This window comes from Eutrema salsugineum, unplaced genomic scaffold (genome assembly GCF_000478725.1).
Source record: "Eutrema salsugineum unplaced genomic scaffold, Eutsalg1_0 scaffold_1, whole genome shotgun sequence".
In the NCBI taxonomy this organism is placed as follows: domain Eukaryota; kingdom Viridiplantae; phylum Streptophyta; class Magnoliopsida; order Brassicales; family Brassicaceae; genus Eutrema; species Eutrema salsugineum.
In genome coordinates, this window is record NW_006256909.1 from 8,962,014 (window position 1) to 8,973,060 (window position 11,047).

The 11,047-nt window shown below is 38.2% G+C and overlaps 2 protein-coding genes and 1 pseudogene across 3 annotated transcripts; 2 read left to right on the forward strand and 1 right to left on the reverse strand.

The window, feature by feature from the left end:
• Nucleotides 1–83: 83 nt before the first annotated feature.
• On the reverse strand, nt 84–1,996 carry LOC112081922 (annotated as a pseudogene).
• A 135-nt stretch (nt 1,997–2,131) lies between these two features.
• Nucleotides 2,132–4,711, forward strand: LOC18029634 (WAT1-related protein At4g19185). The gene is made up of 7 exons (XM_006413935.2): nt 2,132–2,492; nt 3,059–3,121; nt 3,208–3,324; nt 3,406–3,691; nt 3,813–3,968; nt 4,061–4,212; nt 4,378–4,711. Exons 1-7 carry the CDS (start codon nt 2,278–2,280, stop codon nt 4,580–4,582), a joined length of 1,194 nt encoding a protein of 397 aa, XP_006413998.1. The 5' UTR covers nt 2,132–2,277; the 3' UTR covers nt 4,583–4,711.
• Nucleotides 4,712–5,185: 474 nt separating this feature from the next.
• Nucleotides 5,186–8,935, forward strand: LOC18029635 (probable apyrase 7). 2 transcript variants are annotated; one of them, XM_024149607.1, is made up of 4 exons: nt 5,186–5,451; nt 5,685–7,804; nt 7,983–8,276; nt 8,495–8,935. In XM_024149607.1, exons 2-3 carry the CDS (start codon nt 5,860–5,862, stop codon nt 8,258–8,260), a joined length of 2,223 nt encoding a protein of 740 aa, XP_024005375.1. In that variant the 5' UTR covers nt 5,186–5,451; nt 5,685–5,859; the 3' UTR covers nt 8,261–8,276; nt 8,495–8,935. The 2 variants fall into 2 exon arrangements, with proteins under 2 accessions (XP_024005375.1, XP_006413999.1); XM_006413936.2 differs by lacking the exon at nt 8,495–8,935 and having other exon boundaries at nt 7,983–8,421.
• Nucleotides 8,936–11,047: the final 2,112 nt, after the last annotated feature.

Here is an 11,047-nt window from a genome sequence, read left to right on the forward strand (position 1 = left end):
CAATGATTGTCTTCTTCTATCTTCATCTTCCCTACTACGTCTCTTTCATTTCTTTTCTCTCTCTCTGTGGCTTATAGGCCTTTCTAGTAATGATAATTAGGATGCGCTACTTTATTACAGCAGGAGCAGAGATGCTTGACTAAAGAGACGTTTGACTTGAGTTCCTTTGCATCGTTAACACTAAGATCCTCTAAATGGTCAACAAAGGCATAAACTGCACCACAATTCTCAACCGCTTCAAAGGTTAGCTCCAAAACCTTGGATTTCAACATTTTTGAGAGTGTTCCTCTCGGGGTTGAAGTAGAAAACGTAAAACGGTTTACATGTAGTATACTTCATACACAAAACAATCTCACCTCTAGCAATCACTCCAGCAACAAAAAAACTCGCAGGAACCAAGAGCTTCATTCTCAGGCAAAGTTGTATAGTCATATTTCAACCAAACCTGTTTCTCTACATCTTCAAGAACCCACATACACAACTCAATGGTACGCCTCTTACCAGCTTGACCATACTTCCAGATAACTCCACCTAATTTACCCTTATAGTTTATCAAAATAAAAGTAGTATCATCACCTAGCTGATCATTAAAGCATTCAGCGTCAATAAACTTAAACTCCTCAGAGCTAAGATCAAAGCGAATGATCATCACACAAGAAGATTCACCAACTGTTGTAAGCTAAGTAATACAAAGGTTAATGGATTTGACAAACCCCTCTTGACGTTCAGCAAATAATGTTGCTTTCTGACCCTGAAGAAGGTTAATGGATTTGACAAACGCGGCCCAATTCGGATAAATACCATCTGTTAGATAGTAAGCCAAATTGTATGCCGTTCCGTTGACAGAAAAAGTAACTTTCGGAGCTTTACCTTGTATGATATCATCAAAGACAAGGGACCGATCGAGAACATTTATATCGTTTAAAGTATCTGGAGGTCCAAAAAACGCATGTCATATCCACAGATCATATGACGCTACGGCTTTTAAAACGATGGTGGGCTTGCCATGACCACGAGAAAATTGCCCTTTCCATGCGGTAGGACAATTCTTCCACTCCCAAATAACACTTGTAAGAGATAAAGAAGAGGATTGATAACGAAATTACATACCATGCAAGGATTTGAAAGCTCTGAATCTTCACACCTATTTCACCACTCGGTTCGAAGTAGATGAAGAAGCACCGCCGCTGTTCAGGAGGAGATTGGGACGAGGATACGTCGGAGAATTTGAGGAGAAGAAGTAAAACCGCCGTCGCCACCACGAAGTCGGAGAAGACGCGAGGAGGAATCAGAGGCGACGGAGATGTCGAGAATGTTTCGCGAGAGAGAAGAATGGTCGCGGAAAAAAAAAAAAATTTGCCTCAAAATTTTCTCTCCAATCTAACATCCTATTGCGGTCTGTCACGTACACTAAGAGAATCGATCCTTTAAGTCGCGAAAGAAGGATCGATCCGCTTGATTAAACCCATTTTTGATTTTAAAAAAAGCCTAATAATTAAAGAGAAACCCAAGAGGATCGACAGATAAACATGATCTCAGTATGTAGATATGAGGTGTGTTGTAGCAAGCCAAGGCTTAACTTACGTAAGGGATTTTATATATTATCTATATTGCTTTTTAATTCTGATGATGAAAACTGTTGCGTAACAAACCATTTGATTAGGTGATATATTCATTGTTGAATACTTGAATTGCTAAAACAAAAGCTGCTAAGTAATTCACTAATTTGTTAATAAACGTGTCAATAGAGTCTTCTTCTTAATTAGTAGGCACTCCGCTTTTTGTTAGAAAAAAAAAGTTAAGAAAGACGAAAAATAAACAATTTAGTAATCACAATTCAAAGTCACTGTCTTTTTATTTTTCAAGCTATATTTACTTTTAATTCTAATAGAAAATTCAATTTCTTTTTAATATAGATTGACAAATGTCACATTTTTTCCATTGTATTCTTTGTGACAATTGATATGTGATCAAACATATTTGACAAACCTGACATATATGTAAAATTAAATTTACCCGAATTTTTATCAAACAAAAAAATCAAAACTACACAGAGTTAAAAGAAAAAATAAGATCATCATAGATTTGTATTTAAATTTACGGAAATTTGCATAGAAAAGGATTACTGACAAACTACGACACTGAGAAAAAGGAAGAAGCAGATTTTGTGCTAAGCTTTCCAAACGAAGTAAGGAAGATCTCACTTTTCATAGTCTACTAGGAAAAGGGAGAGAGAGATACAGAGAGCTCTAAAGAGGGGCCGAGTAAATCGGAAAGATGACGGCGGCGATGATCCTGAACGGAGGCGGATCGGCGGAGAGAGACGCACGGAGGGCGCACGCTGCGATGGCGATTGTTCAGCTCTTTAGTGGCGGAAACCATGTGCTTACAAAAGTAGCTCTCAATGTTGGAGTCAACCAGCTTGTCTTCTGCGTCTGCCGTGATCTTCTTGCTCTCTCTATTCTCGGTCCTCTCGCTTACTTCCGCGAAAGGTATCATCTTTTTCACCTTTCTCTGTTCTCAAAACCAATACATCCCTCTGTTATTGCCCGATCCATTGGTATGGATTTTTTGGAATTTGAATTAGGGTTTCTCTGTGATGAATTGGATATAGTTCTGGGTATTTAAAAAAAGTCAATGTGATCTTCGTAATAGAAGATTCAACTTAAAAGTTGAATTTTTTTTTGGGGAGAAGCAAATAATTGAGACTTGTGTTCTGTTTTCACTAGATTTGATAATTAACAAGTTGAGATCATTGTTTGTTGCAGTTTCTTTGTTGGTCCTCGTTCTAAAACTACTCTGGTCATCTTCTCTGAGTTCCATGTCTCTTCTTCGGCTTTTGTGATTAGTACATTTGAAACTAGGATCTGGTTTCTTGATCTCTGCTCGATAGTTTTTTTTTTTTAATTAGTTACCTCAAAAACCTATCAGAAAAATGAAAGATTAGTGTGAGAGGTTGAAACACGCCAAGTTTAAGCGAGATCACTCTCAAGCTTTGCAGGGTTTACCATTTTTCCAAATCTAATCAATTAGCATTCTTTGTCTTTCATGAATGTAGAAAGATCAGAACTCCAATGAATAGAAGCCTCCTTTTGTCATTCTTCTTTCTGGGCTTAGCAGGGTAAGAAACCACGTCTGTCATCTCCATATCTTGTAATCATGTTATGCAGATCAAACATCTCACCTCGTTGTTCTCAATTTCTATAGGGTATTTGGCAACCAATTGTTGTTTCTTATTGGTCTTACATACACAAATCCAACTTACGCTGCTGCCATTCAACCATCCATCCCAGTGTTTACTTTTCTTTTGGCTGTAATGATGGGGTGAGTATGGTTTTTTCCAAAGTTCTCCTCTTAGATGTGCTTTCCATTAGCAGTTTTTGATGTCTCCTGCTTTCTATGCAGTACAGAAAGAGTGAATTTGTTGAGAATCGAAGGTCAAACTAAGGTTGGTGGCACACTTGTGTGTGTTTTGGGTGCCGTCTTTATGGTTGTATTTCGAGGTCCGGTCCTGTTAGGAGATAAAGATGCAGACTTTGCGATGAACAATGAAATTAGTGCTAGAGGTCAACCCGAGCCTACTGGGTGGTTAGTCTCTGGTTTTCTCGATCTTGGGTTTGAGCAATGGCACATTGGAGTTTTATGCTTGATTGGAAACTGCATGTGTATGGCTACTTTTCTTGCCATTCAGGTAAAAATCCCTTCATTGTTTCGGTTTCTTTGGTAAGGTTTAAACAAACCCATTAACTACTACAGCCTACTAAACCCCTGTGCATGTGTCTTTTAATGTGGATGTAATGGAAACTCTCCAGGCGCCGCTTTTGAAGAAGTATCCGGCAAATCTTTCGGTTGCTGCATTGTCATACTTCTTTGGTACATTACTAATGGTCACAACAGCATTCTTTATGGTAAAGGAGCCATCAGATTGGAAGCTAACACAATCTGAGGTTCTTGCAGTAATATATGCTGTAAGTTGCACCAAAAATAAGTATTTTTGATCTTCTCACATATTTCTTGCGTAATCACCGAAGCAATTCATCTGGTTTTATCTTCTCTTTAGGGAGTTATTGCATCAGCACTAAACTTTGGACTCTTGACTTGGTCAAATAAGATTATTGGTCCTGCTTTGGTTGCTCTCTACAATCCTCTTCAGCCCGCTGCATCAGCTTTCCTATCGAGAATCTTTCTCGGTAGCCCTATTTATCTCGGAAGGTTAAATACATTTTGAATCATCAACGCTCTTCACTTCCAAGCTTAATACTTTTGCCTCTCTGACAATTTCTTGATCACTTCACACACTCTTCACTTCCAAGTTTAGATCTTCTTGATCCATTTCACATTATCTCACCTCTAAGATGTTTCTTTTCCTCTGCGCAGCGTTGTGGGTGGATTCTTCATCATTTTAGGACTCTATATGGTCACTTGGGCATCGTTTAGAGAGCGGAAAACAGCAGTTTCCAGGGCTGGGATCGCGTCTCATGGTGCAAGAACCTCGGAACCTGTTACATATACTGGGACAGTTAGCAGAATAGGGCAGTTGTTTTCTGGATTACCCAGTTCCTCTGTGAAATCTGCAGATTAACAAATCGGACCAGAAAGTCCAGAACCCATTTTACACAACAGCTTGATTTTTGTTACACTTTTATATCTCTTATTGATATCTTATGTAATTCTCTTAATATTAACCACAGATTCATAGTGTTGATCCATTTCTACTTTACGTTCTTTTGTTGTTTTCACAATCTGGAACTTTATCTAATCGTGAATTAAGTCAAATGTAGTCCCAGGCAATAACTAACTAATTTGTAGTGTTTGGTAAAGTTGGAAAAAGCATATCGAAGAAAGTCGTGGCTATTCTGGTAAGAAAGCATAACATAGTGGCAAACTTACGAATTCCGAAAAGTTTATCCCAATTTAGTTACTCTTATAATAACTACACGGAAAAGAAATAAAAATTGAATAAGTTTTTATTTATTTTAGGTTTAGCCTTAGATTTCATTTAACTGAAGTTTATATTGAAATGATTGTGGACACACCTTTGGCATTTTTCAACTAACAAAGTTTCGTATATTGGGAATTAAAGAAAAACTCATTTACATTTCAACCCCAAACGTTTCCAAATATTCCAAATATTCCAAATATTCCCACGATATTGAAAATGGAGCAAGACGTTTTCTGTTGTGGACAAAGGCATAGAGGTCTTTCTGCACAAAACGGATCTCTCTTTCGTCTTCTCTGGTCCGAGTCGTGGTTTTAGCCCGATACTTGTCAGATCTGCTGGAGATTCTCGATTGTCTTGTACGAGGAAGACGATTCGTTTGATTAACTCCTGTATTGTATTGTATATCCGCTTTGTGCTTCGTAGACGCAGCGTCATACGAGATCTAGTGCTGGGGAAGCTTTGACGGTGGCTGGACTTTTCTCTTCTTTCTTCGCCAATGCGTCTTTCTGGTATCTTACTCTAACTTCTCTGTTTTATGATTGAGTCATGGATTATTTATTATCGCAATGTCGATTTAACTGCAGATCGCTCTTTTCATTGTGTTTATTGATTTGTGAATCACTCGAGCTCTTTTCTGGGATTTTCGATTGATCCCCGGAAAATTGTTTATTCTGTGGTTATCGTGTTTGCTACCTTTGCTGATATATCTCTTTGTCGAATGCATTTGATTTGATTTGTGCAGATAGCTGAAGAAGACATTGTTGTGCTTCTGCAATTCATGCAAGTATTCACTCTTTTGCCGCCATTGACAATTTTTGAAGGTCGTGTTGAGTTGTTTAGTTCCCTTTGAGCAACTTTTGCTTCTTCTTCAAGTAGGCTTTGAGTATAGCAGATTGAGGTGTATGTAGGCAAGAAACATGGTTTTTGGTAGGATCACTGAACTTTTCACTGCTGCATCGAGTCGATTTTCAACGAGTACACAACCTTCTGTTCCATATATGCCTACTGGTTCATCGCCGGATGTAGGAACATCAGTGCCAGATTCCATCAGTTCTGGAAATGGTGGACGAAAGAATAGTTTGAGACACTCAGCGTCTCTCCAAGATTTCTCTTCGTATCATGGTTTTGATCCTGAAGAATCCTTTCTTGCTCGGGAAAATATATCATGGGGACAAAATGGATCTAGTTTCTCCAAGGAAAAGGGAGGTGTGGCGAATGGGAACAACACATCTATTCGCCGTAAATTGATCCGTGCGGTTATGATCGTTTTGTGCCTGTTTCTGTTTGCTTTTCTGGTGTATGTAGTCTCCATGTATATTTATACGAATTGGTCCCGGGGTGCAGCAAGATACTATGTTGTGTTTGACTGCGGAAGCACGGGGACTCGTGCATATGTTTATCAGGCATCGATAAATTACAAGAAAGATAGTAGTCTCCCGATTGTTATGAAATCTTTGACAGAAGGTATCTCTAGAAAGAGTAGTGGCCGTGCTTATGATCGTATGGAGACAGAACCTGGGTTTGATAAGCTTGTAAACAACAGATCAGGCTTGAAAACTGCCATAAAACCCCTTATTCAGTGGGCAGAGAAGCAAATCCCCAAGCATGCTCATAGAAGGACATCTCTCTTCGTTTATGCAACAGCGGGGGTTAGGAGGCTCCGTGCTTCTGATTCAAGCTGGCTTTTAGGTAATGTGTGGTCGATACTGGCGAAGTCGCCCTTCACTTGCCGGAGGGAGTGGGTTAAGATCATTAGTGGTACAGAGGAAGCTTATTTTGGATGGACCGCTCTTAATTACCAAACAAGCATGTTGGGAGCCCTACCGAAGAAGGCAACATTTGGTGCACTTGACTTAGGTGGCTCATCATTGCAGGTAACCTTTGAGAATGAGGAGCGAACGCATAATGAGACCAACCTAAATCTCAGAATTGGGTCCGTTAACCATCATCTTAGTGCATATTCTCTCGCGGGATATGGTCTTAACGATGCGTTTGAAAGGTCTGTTGTTCATCTTCTAAAGAGGCTACCAAATGTCAATAAATCTGATCTGATTGAAGGAAAGCTGGAAATGAAACATCCTTGCTTGAATTCTGGGTACGAAGGACAGTACATATGTTCTCAGTGTGCTTCCAGTGTCCAAGGGGGTAAAAAAAGGAAGTCAGGAGTTCCTATCAAGCTCGTTGGTGCTCCAAATTGGGGAGAGTGCAGTGCACTGGCAAAAAATGCTGTTAATAGCTCTGAATGGTCAAACACAAAACATGGAATCGATTGTGATTTGCAGCCTTGCGCTCTTCCTGATGGTTACCCTCGTCCTCATGGCCAGTTCTATGCTGTATCCGGATTCTTCGTCGTGTACCGCTTTTTCAATTTAAGTGCTGAAGCTTCCCTCGATGATGTCTTGGAAAAGGGTAGGGAGTTTTGTGAAAAGGCATGGCAAGTAGCCAGAACCAGTGTTTCTCCACAACCCTTCATTGAACAGTACTGCTTTAGAGCGCCATATATAGTCTCCCTGTTACGAGAAGGTTTATATATTACAGATAAGCAGATCATAATTGGGTCTGGAAGTATAACTTGGACACTCGGAGTAGCTCTTCTGGAAGCAGGGAAGGCTCTATCTTCTACATTGGGACTAAAGAGCTATGAGACTCTCAGCATGAAGATAAACCCAATAGCGCTTATATCTGTTTTGCTCGTCTCACTGCTTCTGCTTCTCTGTGCACTATCACGCGTCAGCAGTTGTATGCCAAGATTCTTTAGAAAGTCCTATCTCCCACTTTTTAGACACAATAGCGCCTCAGCTTCATCTGTTCTTAACATTCCGTCTCCCTTCAGATTCCAGCGATGGAGTCCTATGAGTACAGGTAATTCAGTTTACAAATCTTTTAGTTATGGCTAGTTCATTTCTCAGTTCTCGGTTCTCAGCTCTTCACGTTGCCAATTTTCTCAGTTCTTAGTTTTTCACATTTTCTGTCTTATGTCTTCGATTTCCTTTTCTTAAAAGATACAGTAATTTGATTCTCGGAAGCATTTTTCTTTCAGGGGTAAAGACACCGTTGAGTCCAACAGTCAGGGGATCACCGCGTAGGCCATTTAGTTTTGGAAGCAGCATACAGCTTATGGAATCTTCACTGTACTCATCGAGTAGCTGCGTTATGCATAGTTATTCTTCTGATAGCTTAGGGGAAATGCAAGTTGACAGCACTAGTTCCTTCTGGTCCTCCCCTCGCAGGAGTCAAATGCGTCTCCAAAGCCGGAGATCACAATCCCGAGAAGATCTTAGTTCGTCGCTCGCTGATGCACACATGCTCAAGATGTAGGAGAAGACTTTTTTTGGTACGGTTTTATCACTTCCACATCATTTCCATCTTTTCCAGTATCATAGAATCTTTATAAAAAAAATATGAGAGCAAAATATTTCCAATGTTTCAATTGACATGTAATTCTTTCTATACGATATACTTATATGATTACTAATTTAACCCCAATTCAACTATCTATCTCTCTCTTCCGCTTTACCCTTCTTGCATTTCTCCAAATTCTTTCTTGTATAGACCCCGGTCCAAGTTCTCGCCATCGCACAGTTTCCCAGTTTTGAGCAGCTAGAAAGAGAAGAGTTGATTCCGTTTCAGACAGATTGGTTTATGTTTCAAGCCTAGACCAAACCCTTGTAAGTGCTCATTTTCTACTCCCTGATTCTATCATCATATCTAAAGGAAGACAAAATTAGAATCTGTTATTTGTTTGGACTTCATTTCAACAAGATTCGGGGCTAAAGGTGTCTTTTCCTTTACCATGAAAATATTCAATCACAACATTGTCCTTAGATTGTAGAGCTCAAAATTCCTCTGGGGACCATCGTGTGTGGTTGGCATTTTGATACCATAGTAACTATCACCTGAACAATATCTTGCTATGGATCACATTTTCAAATATATGGTTTAGATTTTTGCATATTTTTTATCAATCTGTTAGTTGAATCCATAGATTGATTTTCATTCAACGCATCCTTAAACCACTCTTAAAGTCTAACTTGTAGTTCGGCTAAAAAAATCTGATTACCATATTAAAATGTTTATCCTAATGATCTCTGTTTTCAATAGTTTTGCGTCAGGTTTACAGATTGATTCTTGTTAGTGGCATTGTTAACCATTTTTTTGCTTAACTAGCTTAGTCCTTGTAAATCTAGAGATTAGTTGTGGGTTTGATTCTTGAGAATCGATTGGCCAAAAATAAAACATCTTATCTGATTAATAATGAGTCTGTCTCAATAGTATTCATTGCCATAAATGTCAAATATTGTTCTTACGTTGAAATTGTTCACTCATCACGTGCAACTTGATCCCGAAATTTGGACAGAAGTTATTTAAACCAATCTCAGCCATTGGTAGTAATATGTGCCTTAATCCTCAAGTAAATAATTGAAAACCTTCGGCTCAGACGAAAGGGTAAATGTAGAGCGGTGTGTCTCTCCCGTATCGATCACTCTCGTTCTTTTATTGCTTTGGGCCCCTTATTTGCTTTGATTCGACGACACAAACACCCCAAAATGCAAAAATCAATCACAATTATTCAAACAAATGGGTTTATTTCAAGCTTATCGTGATAACAAAAAAAAAGATTTTATTTTACAAGAAAATAAATAAACATCGATACATGAAAGAGGTTACATTTTTAATCCATGGTTGTTTGCTATAAATCGACGTTGGGCCATATCCGTATCCCGACCTCATCCTCATGTCTTGCTCATAATAATGTCTCGTTGGTCCTACCACTCAATCACAATCTTTTTCACGTTCCAAATTTATTTATCCCAACAGATACTGAGATATATTATTTCTTTTGCCTTTCCGCAATAATATATTTGATCTAATTGATTAACGAGAATCTCGGTTGATTTCCTCAACAAAACATATGAAATGATAGATGATCCATGAAACGTTCGATAATAAGCGTCCTAGTTTCCTGGCAAGTGAAGTCGAACTAGGGTTTTTCACTCTCAATGAAACCACGAGATCAAGAACTACTTGGTTGATAATGTGTTGAAATTAACTTGATTTGAACGTAAAATGATAGCATTGGATGTATGATAATGTTTTGTAGTTTTTGACCAAATTTGAGTAAAAGGAATTGTAAAAGGAGTCTCTTTTGTATGGCAATGCTCCTTGCGATCTCTCCACGTAAATTTTATGATCGCAGACTAAGCATGACTACATGAGATAACTACAAATAAATAACAATTCATTTGCTCTTACATTTGAGATTTTATAGAACACAACAAACTTAACATTTTAATGATCTATCTATTAAAGTCAAATGTTAGGTTTTTGTTTGAAGCCTCGCCCAAGTGTGTGCACTGTGCATCATTCTAGAAAATGTTGGTCGGGAGCTTAAGGGTTTAGTGGCATAATATATTTCTCGACTCAAAATTCATCCCTCGCAGTCAATGTATCTGATCTCTGATATTTCATCGCAGCCAATATGTATCTCTATTTTTTTTCTAGACTTCGTTGATTTGATAGAAAATCGAAAATGTTTTTTATTCATCGTTTATTTGCTATAAGGCTGACAAATTATTGTCTTCTTTTTCAAAATCACAATATATAAATATGAAGTGAAAACGTCAAAAATGTCATTTATGCTACTACATTTCATCACTTGATAATGTTTTGGATTTTTTGGGAATATAGATAACACAACGAACACAACCCATCAAATTATTGATGCCAACCAGGTGAATTGATTAGATGTGGAAAATTTTATCCATGTTAATAGAGACATTCATTCATTATCTTGATAATGTTTTTGAGATTTTGAAAACATGTGTTATCATCAATTCTTAAGAGAGATAAAAAAAAAATAGAATCTGTTATGCTTTGGACTTCATTTTTCATTGCAAGATTCGAGGCTAAAAGTGTCATTTTTTCATGAAAATATCCAACTGGGATTCAACAATGTCCATATGTTAGCTAGGTTATAGAACTCAAATCCTCTGGGGACCATCGTGTGTGTGTGGTTGGCATATAGATATATAGAGCAATCACCTGAACAATGACTAATCTTCCTATGGATCATATATTTTCAAATATAAGGTTTAGATTTTTGGA

Coding starts and splice junctions, on each gene's coding strand:
- LOC18029634 (XM_006413935.2), top strand. CDS start 2,278: ATGACGGCGGCGATGATCCTGAACGGAGGCGGATCGGCGGAGAGAGAC. Junction 2,493..3,058: donor CTCGCTTACTTCCGCGAAAG/GTATCATCTTTT, acceptor TCATGAATGTAG/AAAGATCAGAACTCCAATGA. Junction 3,325..3,405: donor CTTTTGGCTGTAATGATGGG/GTGAGTATGGTT, acceptor CTTTCTATGCAG/TACAGAAAGAGTGAATTTGT.
- LOC18029635 (XM_024149607.1), top strand. CDS start 5,860: ATGGTTTTTGGTAGGATCACTGAACTTTTCACTGCTGCATCGAGTCGA. Junction 7,805..7,982: donor ATGGAGTCCTATGAGTACAG/GTAATTCAGTTT, acceptor TTTTTCTTTCAG/GGGTAAAGACACCGTTGAGT.